The sequence below is a fragment of the Lynx rufus genome, unplaced genomic scaffold (genome assembly GCF_022079265.1).
Source record: "Lynx rufus isolate CCGP_SWC_20201006 ecotype Redwood Valley unplaced genomic scaffold, mLynRuf1.p SCAF_20, whole genome shotgun sequence".
Lineage (NCBI taxonomy): Eukaryota > Metazoa > Chordata > Mammalia > Carnivora > Felidae > Lynx > Lynx rufus.
In genome coordinates this window covers 9,295,918-9,311,707 of record NW_025814835.1, presented here as the reverse complement: position 1 = coordinate 9,311,707, position 15,790 = coordinate 9,295,918, and the positions used below count along the sequence as shown (strand labels likewise).

Genomic DNA, 15,790 nt, shown 5'->3' with positions numbered 1-15,790 from the left:
TTGAACGATGTGCTTTTTCTATCACTTGCATCGCTAAACAAAACATTTTCAAGTTATCGAACCTATCAAATAAGTGGCATAATCCAAATCTGGAAGTATTTTTGGCTTTGGATTTACAAATTAGAAAAATAAACATAAAAATAGGAGTTGATTATTGGGCCACAATCTCCACTCCAGGTCAAAAGTAAATGTTTCAAAGATTATACAGAGTGATAAATCTGGAACTCATCAGACAAACTATCCTTGGGGCACCTGGGTGGCTCAGTGGGTTAAGCACCGGACTTCAGTTCAGGTCATGATCTCATGGTTTGTGGGTTCGAGCCCTGAGTCAGGCTCTGTGCTGACGGATCAGAGCCTGGAGCCTGCTTAGGAGCCTCTGTCTCCCTCTCTCTCTGCTCCTCCCATGTTTGCACTCTCTCTCGCTGCCTCTTAAAAATAAATGAATGTTAAAAAAAAAAAAAAAAAAGAAAAAAGAAAAAGAAAAAAGAAAGAAAAGAAACAAAATGAAACTATCCTCCTGAGCCCCTATCACAAAGCTTCTAAATTTATTGGCAACAATTAAATACTAGAAGCAGCATTCAAAGTAAATGGTTTCCTCTGAAGCTTCAGCAGGTTCTTGATACTAGCCTACTGCACATTAAAAACTGCTGGCCTCTATAATAGCTACAGATACTTAACCTATCCCTCCTGTCCCCTCGTGGGAGGCCATGTCTGAAACACGGCGACATGAGGATGGGCACTCTTAGGCGTGATTCAAGAACAGATTTACATCTAAACAGGTATGAACAGGCTTTTTCCAAAAAGAAACAAAGTGGCTCTCTGAAGCATTAACAAACTCTTAACAGAACTAGAACAAGAGATCTGAAGACTAATGCTTGATTACACTATTTTGACTTGGGGGAAAAACACATTAATCCTATCTTTTCATTTGTAATATAGTAAGAATACCAGGATCTCAAAAGGGTTGTTATCAAATAGGACAATATATGTTAAGTGCTTATCACACAGGAGGGTCGTAATCAAAGAGCAAATGGATAGAATCAGTGTAGATGTGAATTATTTTCCTCCTCATATTTTCATATGCGCAAGTTCCTCCTAACTTCCTTTTTAAGCCCAATGTCTAATACGGACAATCAACAAATATCCGGTGAATGAACAAATGAATGAATGAACCTGCGAAGAATTATACATCCATTGCCTTATCTAACGCTCTTCGGTCCTCTCTTTCATAACCTCAGAATATTAATCTACCTGCTTTAATATCTATCCCTACAGAGGGGTGACGATAACATGGAATATCAAATACATAATAGTATCTGCTGTGTAAAATATAATGGGAGTTGTTATACTATAGCAAAAAAAATAAAATTCAGCCGTCACACTTACTTAAAATTAATGAAGATACAAGATTTTAGAAATGCTTAGTTTTCGATTAGTATAATAAAATGTTCCTTTCATTAGAAAAAATCAGAATATCCTTTTTATTAGATATTCTTCTATTTATTTGAGTTATTTAAGCAATACAAAGCTTACAGCTCTCAAGAAGTTCTAGTTTCTTTTCTGTTCTAAAATAACAAGACTCCAGAATATTTCTGTAATGACTAAAATGTTGCATATCTGTACTGTCCAACATAGTAACAAAAAGTCACACAAAGGCACTGAGTATTTCAAAGGTAGCTGGTGGAAATAAGAAACTGAAGCTTCGAGCCGAAATGTCCATCAACTGGACTGATGAATGGATAAAGAAGATGTGGTATACACACACACACACACACACACACACACACACACACAATGGAATATTAGAGATTAAAGAGAATGAAATCTTGCCATTTGCAACGACATGGCTGAAGCTAGAATGTATTATGCTAAGCGGAATAAGTCAGTCAGAGAAAGACAAATATCGTATGACTTCACTCATACGTGGAATTTAAGAAATAACACAAACAGAGAAGGGAAGGAAAAATGATAAAAACAGAGAAGAAGGCAAACCATAAGAGACTTTTTTTTTTTTTTTTTACAGTTTTTATTTATTTATTTTTGAGACAGAGAGAGACAGCGCATGAACGGGGGAGAGGCAGAGAGAGAGGGAGACACAGAATCCGAAGCAGGTTCCAGGCTCTGAGCTGTCAGCACAGAGCCCAACGCGGGCTTGAACTCACAGACCCAGAGATCATGACCTGAGCCGAAGTCGGATGCTCAACCGACTGAGCCGCCCAGGCGCCCCACAGAGAGACTCTTAAATCCAGAGAACAAGCTGAGGGTTGATGGAGGGAGGTGCGCGAGGGGCACTGAGGGGGACATCTGCTGGGATGAGCACTAGGTGGTCTAAGTCAGTGAGGAATCAATCACATTACACTGTTCACTAACTTGGATTTAACTAAAATTTTAAAAAACATATCGTATGCCTTTAAACATACACGATATTATATGTTAATTCTCTCAGTAAATCTGGAAACACACACACACACAAAAGAACTGAAGCTTCTACTTTATGAGACTAATGTAGAAGGTCACCGAGACTGCTACAAGCATGACTTTGCATTTACTTTTGCTTCTCAGGGGCTGTGTGGGATCCAACAGATGTTGAGTTTCACTGTTTCCCTTGAGATCTAAACGATCTCCCGGAGCCCCTGTGAGTTTGCTCCACTGGCCCGAGGAACCTCGCTGCACAGTTCTGAGATTGTGGGGGTAGGTATTTGATAATGCCAAGGAACTGCTGCAGATTTTTATTAAGTGTTATAACAGCACGTAATTATACATAAAGGAAAAATAACATTTCTAAAAAGATGCATAACAAGGCACATGGTGATGAAAAGCCTCTGGGATTTGCTTTAAAATACTTCCAACAAAGAAAAAAAGTGTTGAAGCAAATGTGGTAAGATCATGGTAATTGCCCAGCCTGGGTGATGGGGATGTATTTTTTATTACTCTAGCATTCTCTTTATTATGATGTACGTTTGGTAGAACACAAGTATTTTAAAAATAGACTAAGTACTTACTTCACTGAAGAAATGTTGAACAGTAGGTGGGTGGTTACTCTGTCAGGAAGGGAGAGATGGGAGCGAGGGCAGAACATACCCTACAGGGACTTCACCACTATCGAAGGGGTTTTAGTTATTCATCTTTTTGTGAGTCTGCAATGTTAGATCTTTTTTTCCTATATAAATAATTTTGAATGCTTTAAAATAACGCACAGAAATTGCTCAAAAGACAAATGACCAGACGAAAAAAAAAAAAGAAAAAGAAAAAGAAAAGAAATTCATTGTAGGCAAGACCCAGAAAGCACATTAGATGGAAAAACGAAAGTTGAAGGGCAAGAAGAACCTGTCAGTCACTCAACTAACGGGAGACAGAGGAATCGTCGAATCTGCCAATTCTTTGATCAACACCTAAGTCCTATAATAGACACAGCATTTTAATTTCAAAATGTTTTACATCAGTTAAAACTTCGGAACTTACCATCGTAAACAAAGTAAGTTTCATCTTTGAAAACAAGTACAGCAGGCATCTCCTTCAGTATCACATACTGCAAAAATAAGACGCGCAAACAACTTTTATCATTCTAAAAGTGTTTAATCGGTAGCTATAACTTCAAAAGTATCAAAAGAAATCAGAAAAAAAAACAACACAGCAATAATGAAATTGTTGCAAGCGGTTAAAAAGCAGCCAATCCCAAGCTTATCCAAGGATGGGTTTGGCATCTCTATACATCTCCAGGTACAGTGCCCTGTTTGCTGTGAGAGCCATGGAATATTCTTAGAGCTGACAACAGAGGTAAAGACACCACAGGAAGTACAGGAGACCCACTCTGAGGTAGGGAAGAGCAGTGGCTGAGGTAACGATCGGCACTGGTGGACTCAAGTCCCTCCCTGCCATTCCTCGACTGTGTGACACTGAGGCCACTTGTGTCCTGGGGAGTCGGGCTTTCTCCTCTGCAAATCAAGGACACTGAGTCCCTACCTCACCACAGAGTTAGGAAAATTAAGTCCGCTAACAAATGTGAGAGCAGGTTTAAACTGTAAATTGGCTTTATAAATGGGAACCTATAATGGCAATTAATAATAAGAAATTCTTTCAGAAGGCATGCTGTATTTATTTCAAAATAGTACTAGTATTACATAGTAGAGAAATCAGTATCCATGCGGAACAGATATAATTTGGGTAAGCCACACAGAATTATTCCATGATGTGGTAGTAATGAAAAGTAACAACAATCAATTGATAACTAATAAAATAAAAATAACAGTAACAGTAAAATAAAAATAAAGATGGCTGTTCTGGAAATATCAAAAAGGGGGGAAGGCATACCTCAGTAATATAGAATGAGCTGTTTACATGACTGCTAAAAAATGGTACAACACCATGAAAATAACTATTTTACTTTTTTATGAATATGATTTATTGTCTAATTGGTTTACATGCAACACCCAGTGCTCATCCCAGTAAGTGCCCTGCTCAATGCCCATCACCCATTTTCCCTCTCCCTCACCCCCCTCATCCACCCTTAGAGTTTGTTCTCTGTATTTAATAGTCTCTTATGGTTTGCCCCCCTCCCTCTCTGTTTGTATCTAGCTTTTCCCTTTCCCTTCCCCCATGGTCTTCTGTTCAGTTTCTCAAGATCCAGATATGAGTGAAAAAATAACTATTTTAAAGGCAGCAGAAAAGCTTGTAGGTAAGGCTCTATCATCAAGTAACTCTATTCGCCTGCTCTTGGCAACTCATCTACAAAGGTGCTTCGAAAGTATTTTTTAACATTCGGCATCCCTCTCTTTCAAGGATGCCCCTGAGGTGGCCGTACTGTTAACATTACTAGATACGTGGAATCTTGCAGCCTTTGATTTCCATAGATTCTGAACCCCTCGTCCTCTTTCTTTGTGTTCCTTAAACTATCTGATATCACAGTTATATGTCTATAGGCCATTTTTCTCCATTTACCTTTAAGTATCCTGAAATTAGAAATTGTCTTCATCTGTATATCCTTTCTTACACTTACTAAGGCTTTCAAAAATACTTAGCTAAAAAAGTATCTGTAAATCTAAGGAAGCTTTTCATGACCAAATATAAAATTCAAAATGGGGGGGAGAGGGAGGGGCATAAAATCAAGGGATTTGTCCTTACTTGAGAATTGTCTATGGGAATAAAAATCCTCATATGATTGTGAAATAACAGACTCCCCCCAGCAGACTTGTGCAACCACATATACAGAACTAAAAAAGAGATGACAAATATTGCTATTTGCAGGAATAATGAAGGGATGTTTGAAGAAAACTAGTTGAGAGGCTAATAATAATAAATACAGCACATGAGGGGTGCCTGGCTGGCTCAGTCCGTTAAGCGTCTGACTTCGGCTCAGGTCATGATCTCACGGTTTGTGAGTTCAAGCCCCGTGTCGGGCTCTGTGCTGACAGCTCAGAGCCCGGAGCCTGCTTCGGATTCTGTGTCTCCCTGTCTCTCTATCCCTCCCTGACTAGTGCTCTGTCTCGCTCTGTCTCTCAAAACTTAATATATATATATATATATATATATATATATATATATATATATATATAAAGTAAAAGTAAATACAGCACATGATAACCAACAGTCTGTCCAGGTAGCAGACACCATCTGTGCTCACCCAGAAGCTGTAGGTGCTAGAATTTTGATCTCGGACACCTGTCACTGCAGAAGGACCAGGGTGGCATCAGACGGTGTCAGGGGATGAAGCCAGCACGCTCTCTGCTGTACTCCAAAGAAACTGCTTGGAGAGCTTCGGAGGTGAAGGTGCAGCGTACATCCTCATCTCTAACACTAAAATGTGGTCCCCTGGCCTTTGGAGAGGAGAATGGACTAAAAGTTCCAGTTCCAGTCTATCCTAGGCCTTTCTAGCACATTGAGACAGTCCAAAGAAGTTCATAACCCTGTGGGGCGTCTATTTGAGAATCGAATGGCAAGCATGGCTCTTCATTCGCCCTATCTTCTCCCCCCCATCAGAAATAAATGCGTAAGCAAAATACTACAAAATAACTTCTTAGACCAAACTAAGTAAATAAACCTAGAACGAGTTTAAACTGACCAGAAATTGTCTGAGGCTCCCCCAAGGAGCTGAAACGTTTATGTACGTATTGCAGGAAGCACTAGACCATACTATGTAGGTAACTCAGTAATCTTCTTAAATCAATAGTATCTAAATATTAGAAAATCATAAACAAAAATTAATCAAATGTATATTATGACTTACCTTTGTGGGGGAAAAAAAAAAAACTTTTGATTTTTTGTAACTTATACTGATTAAAAAGAAAAAGCTTCCCTTGATTTCATGTTTCTCGCAGCTCCTGCCAAATTTCTCAGGTCCCTTCCCAGCAAAACCTTTCTAAAGAGAAGTCTACACTTGTAACCTACAATTTCTTACCTGCATTCTGTCAAATGACACCAGTGAGGCACCTGTCCCTCTCATAAAACCACCAACAACCTCCATGTGTGGACAAAATCACAGTTAACTGTACTTTCCTCATCTTGACCACTTTGCAAACACCTTGCACAATGGATCCTTTTTTAAAAAAAAATTTTTTTTAATGTTTATTTGTTTTGAGAGAGAGAAGGAGAGAGAGAATCCCAAGCAGGCTCCGCACTGTCAGCTCAGAGCCTAATGTGGGGCTCGAGCTCACAAACCATGAGATCATGGCCTGAGCTGAAATCAAGAGCTGGATGCTTATTAACCAACTGAGCTACCTAGGTGCCCTGGACCTCTCATTTTTAAACATTTTTTTTTTTTTTTTTTTTTAAATCTTGGTTTTCCACTCATCTTGTTTTCTTACTCACCGGCTATTTTCTTCGTATTTTCTTTTGCAGTCTTTAGGTCCTGGGCCCACTCATTTCCTTAAAAATTTGTATCCCGTGTCTACAAAGTTTTTTACACAGCCTTAACTCCAGAACCCTATATCCAACTGTGAATCTGATGCTTGTACTCAGATGTCTAATAAGTTGATCACTCACCCATTCCCAAATGTGTTCCTTTCGCCATATTCTCAAGCTCACGGATCACACTATCACCTACCCAAGTTTTTAAAACCAAACACCTACTTATCAAACTCAACACCCAAAAAACAAATAAGCCAGTGAAGAAATGGGCAAAAGACATGAACAGACACTTCTCCAAAGAAGATGTCCAGATGGCCAACCAACACATGAAAAAATGCTCAGCATCACTCATCATCAGGGAAACACAAATCAAAACCACAGTGAGATACCACCTTACACCTGTCAGAATGGCTAACATTAACAACTCAGGCAACAACAGATGTTGGTGAGGATATGGAGAAAGAGGATCTCTTTTGCATTGTTGGTGGGAATGCAAGCTGGTGCAGCCACTCTGGAAAACAGTATGGAGGTTCCTCAAAAATTAAAAATAGACCTATGACCCAGCAACTGCACTAATAGGCATTTATCCACGGGATACAGGTGTGCTGTTTCAGAGGGGCACATGCACCCCCATGTTCATAGCAGCACTTTCAACAATAGCCAAAGTATGGAAAGAGCCCAAATGTCCATAGATGGATGAATGGATAAAGAAAATGTGGTATGCATATACAATGGAGTATTGCTCGGCAATCAAAAAGAATGAAATCTTTCCATTTGCAACTATGTGGATGGAACCGGAGAGTATTATGCTAAGTGAAATTAGTCAGAGAAAGACAAAAATCATATGACTTCTCTCATATGACTTTAAGAGACAAAACAGATGAACATAAGGGAAGGGAAATGAAAATAATATAAAAACAGGGAGAGGGACAAAACAGAAGAGACTCATAAATACGGAGAACAGAGGATTACAGGAGGAGGTGTGGGGGGGGGACGGGCTAAATGAGGAAGGGGCACTAAGGAATCTACTCCTGAAATCACTGTTGCACTATATGCTAATTTGGATGTAAATTTTAAAAAATAAAAAATAAAATTAAAACAAACAAACAAACAAACTTCTAGCAGTTATCCTTGATTCTTCCCCTTTCCTCCAGGTCAATGAGCTTGAACAATTTCATTTCCCAAACCCAACATTTTCCCGTCTCCCCATTCCTTTGCAAACCTCCAAGCCCGAACTTGCCAGATTACTCCACGAGTTCAACTGCTGTGGGTCTACTCTCATCTCCGTCCAATTCATTCTGCTCTTAGCAGAGGAAAGTCCTTAAGATGAACATGAGACCAAGTCCTTCACTAACTTCAGCCCATCACATGCATGGCCATGACCTGCAAGGCCTCCCCTGGCCTCTCTGCCTATCTCCTTTCTCGCTGTGTTATAGCCACACTGGCCCAGCACCTGCTTCCCAAATACGCCCAAGAGTGTTCTCATCTTGGGCATTTGGAATATCTGTTCCCTGTTTCTAGTTTACTCAGGCCACAGATCTTTGCAGGGCTCCTTCACATCATGTAAGTCCCAGCTCAAATATTTTCTTCTCGGACATTTCTTGAGCAACCAATCTAGAACAGCCACCCCACCCTCCTGTTTCTACTATCACAATGCTCCTTTACTTTTTTCATACTAGGTATATTGTGTTTATATATTTGTTTACTGAACATGACCCCAAAGATGTAACCAGCAACAGTAAAATTTAGCACACTTCCTCTTTCCATGAGCACGTAAGCTCCACCCTATCAGGGTCCTGAGGATCTTGCTTGTCAAGAACTTACTAGAGTGTCACAGCACGTGATTAGGTAAGCAGCTGTGAATTAATATATAAAAACACATCACTCCATTGCTTATAAGCCAGCTGAAGTGTTTGAGTTATCACTTCTTACTACTGCTATTATTTTAAAGAAGAGAACAAGCACGGACCTAATAAACACAGTCCTTAAATGCTAGGAATCTAGTGGTATTTACTTATTAATAATAAGCAATCCGGTACCAGTAGTAAAGAGTTAATGTTTACTGTTTCTATACATATGACAGTAAGTAAATTTGATAAGTCAAGTAATAATTGAAAAAATGAAATTAAGTCATTAAAATCCAATTTTAAATATTACCTCAGGAACCACATCTTCTGAGGCAGAAAAGAAGTATGTATACACAATTAATTCTGAAGCAGCATCTATGTATTTCTCCTGTGAAGATACAAATAGAAAAGAGGTGACTTTTAAATACGAGGATCCAAATTCATTCCTCATTAAACATTCCGAACAGCGGTATCATCCCCAGCAGTCTCGTCACAACTGGACGCCTCAGTGTGTTTATGTGAGGAGATGATGGAATGTTGAGTAGCACATGAAGTAAATGGTTTCTAAAGCAAAGAGACCACTGTTACTCAGTGCTTTTATACTCCTCTAAACAAAGTTAAGTGTAAGATAAGCTCAATTCCTATTTATTAATTTGATAGTTACAGGAAAAGACGTGTGTTTATACATATATAAAATGATCTTTAAGAAGTTTACACTTAAATTGCATTCTGCAGTCTCAAGGAGCCAAAAATGCTAAAAAGTAACACTAAATTTGAGTAACCAGGTCAACGAGAGAAGAAATACTAAGGCAAGCAACACCTTTGAATTCATTTCTGTTTCATGAAGCAAACACAATAGAGGGCATGTAAGAAAGTGTTTTCATTAGAAAAATACTCACACTGAACTCTTATTACCAATAAGAGTGAAGTAATTTTGAGTTCTGGATGAAGTTTTGGCTATACGGAAAATTCAATTACAATACACCTGTTACTTGTGACTTTAAAAAATAAAACCATTTGATACCTTCAAAGGTGACTCTCCACCTATATAAACAAAAAACACACGATGTCTCTTTTGCACATGTTCAAACATCTGCTGACTTGGAAGTGGCCGAATTAGAGCCCTGTTTGAAAGCAAAACAAAAAACTAACTTGTGTTTGAACTAAAGATAGTACACAATATAGGTCTAAAGTTATGAAGTTTTAATGTTGTGTTAACTGCATTTTAAATAATCACCCAATCCACATAAGCCTAATAAAACTATAGCCATGACCACTATTTGTACCCACATAATAAAAACACAGTACCCACAAGTTAATCCATCAATTTAAAAAATAACTTAAAAAAAAAAAAGTAAGTTTAAAGTATATCCCTTTAGAGAGTACCATCTTAACCAATATTTTGGTAGGCAAGAACAGAACTGTAATCCATCGAGAGTCCTCAGCTAAAAATAAAACGATCCACGTGAGAATTACTTTTCTTTCTCTTTCATGAGATCGTTCACGCTAACACACTGTGAATGTGTTACCTCAGGAAATTAGAAATACTATGTGAAGATTTATATCCATTTAAATACTAGATAGCTTATGTCAAAGGTTATTATCAAACATATCACTTACAAAGTGTTATTAAAAAAACTAAAAAAGAGCCAGTCTTCTTAAAAATGTGGTCTGCATTATCAGATTTATCCTGCACTAAATCTGCAAAAAGAATAACATAGCGTTTGCAAAGGCAAACATATTTTCAAAATGCACAATTCCTCAGATGCACCGCACCACACTCACTGCTCGCCTCTATTTTCGTACTTGAGTAATTAACCAGCAAGTGATGCAAGTCCAGAACTGAGCCACGAAATTTCTGTGCAACAGAGTCACCCCTGGTTACATCAGAAGACCATCTTAAGCTTAAAGTGAAACTCGTTAAAAATCGCCAAAATATAGGGGCGCCTGGGTGGCGCAGTCGGTTAAGCGTCCGACTTCAGCCAGGTCACGATCTCGCGGTCCGTGAGTTCGAGCCCCGCGTCAGGCTCTGGGCTGATGGCTCAGAGCCTGGAGCCTGTTTCCGATTCTGTGTCTCCCTCTCTCTCTGCCCCTCCCCCGTTCATGCTCTGTTTCTCTCTGTCCCAAAAATAAATAAACGTTGAAAAAAAAAAAAAATTAAAAAAAAAAAATCGCCAAAATATAAAGACGAATCTAACCACAGGGAATAAAGCACATCCCACACCAATGCCCTACTATAATGTAAAAGGTATCTTAAAATTTATTCAGAAAGCATTTATAAAGAAAATGAGATATGCAATCAATGAGAAAATACAGTGAAAATTATATCAATAAGTTTTGCAGACTTGAATAAAGACCATTCTGTGTCTTTTCTCAAATACTTTAAGCCCGGCAGTGTCATGCATTCAACAAATCCCCCCCGATATCTCAATTTACTTTAAAGCTCTTTAAAGGTATCAATATAATATATCCTGTCAAACTCACAAGAAAGTGCCTATACTTTCGAAGTTAATATAGGCAAACCTACTTTGATGAATGTTCTCCTTAAGGAGTTCCACACACCCGCACTGAATAATTATAAGCACCAACTTTCTTTATACCTCAGCAAGGTAGATGTAGATTAAAAAAAAAAAAAAAAAAAAAAAGAATCACCATATTCAAACCAACAGGATGCTTATGAAAGAAAGTCTGTTTCCTTATCAGTAAAACCTCAGAGATCTATAACTCAAATAGACATCTGGGTTCTAATTATGCCACATTCTAAGCAAAATGTGCAATAATACCTCACAGTTGGCAGAAAGCAGCATGTAACAGATCAGGGAAAGTATTTTAATTAGCTGTATCTAAAAAGAATTTTCCAGTATCACAGGACAGGGATTAAACCCAAGTCTATCAGAAGAATAATACCGTGGGGTTTCTTTCAAAAACTCCAACATTAGGTAACAAGAAAAATAAGTTGATATAAATGAGGCAGTACAAGAGCAAATTTATAGTAAAATAAAAATTACAATTCACAAAGTTGTTAGAAGTAATCAAATTTTGAAAATGCTTCAAAAAATCCACTGGGGTGGGGAGCCTGGGTGGCTCAGTCGGTTAAGTGTCCGACTTCGGCTCAGGTCATGATCTCACAGTTCACGGGTTCGAGCCCCGTGTTGGGCTCTGTGCTGACAGCTCAGAGCCTGGAGCCTGTTTCAGATTCTGTGTCTCCCTCTCTCTCTGCCCTTCCCCTGCTCACGCTCTGTGTCTCTCTGTATCAAAAATAAATAAACATTAAAAAAAATTTTTTTTTAAATCTACTGGAGAACATCTTTTTTCTACATATGAAATGAATTTAAATGTGAGGTTAACAAGTACATAATACATATCACAGTTCTTTTTGTTTCTTTGAAGTATCTCTCTATACGCTGCATAACCCTACCTTCTGTCATACATGAACAGATTCTACTTAGGTTAAGCCCCTGAAAAATGTGCATTCAATACGGTCTATTAAAACACATTTAATTTTAAAATATTAGTATCCTATAGTAAAGGCCTTTCCTAATAAAAACTTACCCAGATACTCTGTGAGCAAACTCAATAATATCATCTTTAGTTCGTGGTCCTCTATAATTATATGCCAAGTCCCCTTTTAATCTTAAAAAGAAAAAAAAAAAGATAAAAGCTGAGATTATTTCAACTCTTTTAGTACGTAATGCTAATCACTACTGTCTCATAAAATTACAGAATATAAAATAATAAATGCAGAGTTTTTTTAGAAGCGGCATAACCATGTACAATACAGTGGGCAACTGGCTTCAGGGGACCAACAACTCAAAATATAAAGAAAAAGGCTGCATTTTATTAAAATTACATGAAAACAGTTTACTCTGTATTTGATACTTGCATTGTACCTATGCCTTCTGTAAAGTGCATAATCTACACATTCATGGTCAAGAGCTTGTCAAAGTAGTACAATTCTATCTTCTCTAGTTAAAAAAAAAAATGACAGGGAATTAACAGTATTTTGGTAGAGGGAGAACAAATGTTAAGCAACACAACATCATAGTAACTTGACAGAGGCTCTAAGATTACAGAGTAAAACAATGCATAAAACACCTATTCTAGAAAATTATGATAATTTTCCAAAAGCCTGTCAACGAATTATGTGTCCAACTGTGATTTAAAAAAAAAAAATGTGAAAGCACAAGGGAATACCTATAAGTAAACAAAAAGAACAGAAAGGATAATTTACTTGACACAAGTAAAAGAGGCTTAGCAAATGCTTTTTTGAAAGTAGGGGAAGGAGGGAAGTCAATATAAAACCCCAGAAATGAAAAATTAAAATTAGCCAAATTTGGAAATTTGAGATTTTAAAATACTGAAAACTTACTTTACTATAAAAATAAATTTCAAAATCATCCCTCAACTCGCACACTACCAAAATAAGGAAGAAACTCAAGAGAAAATTCAGTAAAATTATGATTATCAAATAAATCCTTTAGAATTAATTAGCACACACCATTTCTCCCAACTTATATACATACACTTTATATTATACTTCATCAACACTTTCAGGTTAGAATTAAGTCCATCAATTTGATGCTCTTGGTTTCTTTCATCTCTACTGAAATAAGTCTATTTTAATTATAGAAAAGTAAAATTTGTTAGGAGATGATACAGCAGAATACACTCTTGAGCTCCTCAAGGGTAAAAGCCCTTTCTCATAATCGACAGCTGGTCATCTGGTCCTGCAGGATGCCTGTCCCACAGGAAGCGCTCAGAGCGCATTCAACGAACTAGCCGAAAACACCACATTCGCTTCAATACACAGAAAAGCTGAAAGATGCAGTCCCTCTCCTTTGATCACATACTGCACCTAGAAAAAACTGCTGAACCCGTCTTCAATCCTCCAAGGAAGCTACTAGAAATTAATGTAATAAAACGTAAGCAGAGTGAACTCATAAAAATACACATATAAACATACAACACTCAACTTACAGCTTAATTGTTGGATAACCTCGAACTCCAAACTCTGAAGCAATGCCTTGATGAGAAAAAGAATAAATAATTCTAAATTTTTTTTTTAAATGAGAAACTAGGTAGTAAATGAGCCTTTTACTTAAAAATATAGATTTATACAAACCCTTATAGCTATGTTTTTAAGTCTTTAAAAAGGATATAAATTCACACACAAAAAAGAAAAAACATGACATTCTCGTACAAAACAATTACTTAATAATCCAAATTATGGCCAGCACAAAACACTACGACAAATTAAGGAATAAATGCCAAAAGAATCGTTAAAAGAATACTTATTTTAAAAGATATTCCTGTTAAAAAAATATATGTAAATAAAGTCTCACTTATCATCTGATTTCATTTTCCAGGACAAATACTTTTTTCTAGGTCTCATTGGCTCCTTGCAAAAAATAAAAATAAATAAAAAAACAAAAACAAGCAAAACCATGCTTTCCTTTTCTAAATCTTAAAATAACTGCATTATATTTTAATTTTTAAAAGATAAATTTTATTTGCAAAATTACTTAAAGAATCTGCACTCTATATATGATCTAAAAGCAACTTTATCTACTTGTTTTAGAAGTTTCTGCTACTGTAATAACCTAGAATAATTCTAGTGACTTTCAAAGATTATTCTGAAGTCCTCATGTTAATTAAAATGAGATACAGTTGCTACAACGGCATCTTTTTGAGGGAAAGAAGAAACGAGAACAATCAAATACAGAATTAGGACTTGAAGAGATATGGCAATCACTACTGCAAATTAATACTAACCTCCTTTACAGAATCAAGGCAATCAGGACAGTAAAGAAATAAAGCAGTCTCCGTAGACAAGAAAGATACAATATATTTACACAACCATACCAGTTTAGGTAAAATATAATGTATTTATTCATATGATCTTTCCCATTGTTAATTTTAGTAATTTCTAGGATATCTCATTGTGGTTGGGTAGAAGGACACTACACTATTGCACGTGGGTTCTGGTTTACCAATCACTCTAGTAATCATCCATCTCTGGTTTCTAGGTACTGCCCAATACACAAGAATAATGACAGAGTGAACCTGTGGCAAAATAATAGTCAAAATCTCTCGGCCTTCCTTTGTCATTATAATAGAGTTTCTCCCTTGAACACGAACAAAGGTGACTGAAAGGGTCAGGACAGTGATGAACTGGTTTTGATGGACAGGGTCAGGGTCAGGGCAGTGATGAAGTTTTTACTGGAAGCAACGCAGACAGCAGAGGTTAACATAAATAACTCAGGTTCTGAAGATAGAGGTCTTGCTTCTGAAAAGCCAGATGAACTTAAACCAATTACATACCTGCTTTGTGCCCATCTCTACTGCAGGATTTAATTCTGCCAAGTCTATTCTAATTGGAGACTACAGGAATTGAGACTGACTTCTGAGTAAAAAATATAAAAATGATATGGGGGGGATTATGCGATAAAATATGTCCTCAATGACCCCTTCCCAAATCAAGGAGGTGGGGGAAGGTCAGCCCTTATTACTTTCAGCTAAGACGAATATAATTGACTGGGAGAGAGGTGTATATGCCCCTAATAATTTAATTTATTGTAAGGTTTATTTTTAAACAGACCAATGAAGAAGATATGCAATCATTGAGAAAATGCAGCGGTGGTTCTCAAAACAGTTTTCAGAACAAAAATCCCGGCTCCACATTTAAGTCCCACCACTTAATTTCCTTGGCCTCAGTCAGCAAATGCGTCAGGTGGAGACAGATGTATACCACCCACTCTTTAGTACCCAGACTCTGAGCATTAAACTTCACTTCTGTTACAATTTTGACTTGACAGTGACTCCTAAAACCACATCTCCCTAGAGGAAACACAAACAAAGCATGGGTTATAGACGTAAAATGATGTAGGTCAGGGTTCCAACTTCACATTGAGCATCTGGCAACTCTTTCCCTTCTGAGGACAGCACTCATCTGGCTGGCCTTGTGGATGGGATTTGAAAATGAGAAAGCATGTGGACAAGAATCTAAGAGGGAGCCTGGCACACAGAGATCTTCAAATGTTAAGTCCATTTCCTTTCTATTTTTGATCCTGATCTGTTAGGTAGCTGCTGACACATCAACG

The 15,790-nt window shown here is 37.4% G+C and overlaps 1 protein-coding gene across 6 annotated transcripts in view; it reads right to left on the bottom strand.

The window, feature by feature from the left end:
* TMX3 (thioredoxin related transmembrane protein 3) overlaps window positions 1-15,790 on the bottom strand; it is a 52,122-nt gene that overhangs the window by 21,686 nt on the left and 14,646 nt on the right. For 5 of the 6 annotated variants that reach the window (XM_047086176.1, XM_047086177.1, XM_047086178.1 and 2 more), the window contains 5 exons: window positions 13,668-13,713; window positions 12,243-12,323; window positions 9,715-9,814; window positions 9,001-9,078; window positions 3,463-3,529 (listed from right to left, as the gene is read on the bottom strand). In XM_047086176.1, the coding sequence (XP_046942132.1) occupies window positions 3,463-3,529; window positions 9,001-9,078; window positions 9,715-9,814; window positions 12,243-12,323; window positions 13,668-13,713 (372 nt within the window). The remainder of the gene's footprint in view (window positions 1-3,462; window positions 3,530-9,000; window positions 9,079-9,714; window positions 9,815-12,242; window positions 12,324-13,667; window positions 13,714-15,790) is intronic. The other variant, XM_047086181.1, reaches the window with a different exon arrangement.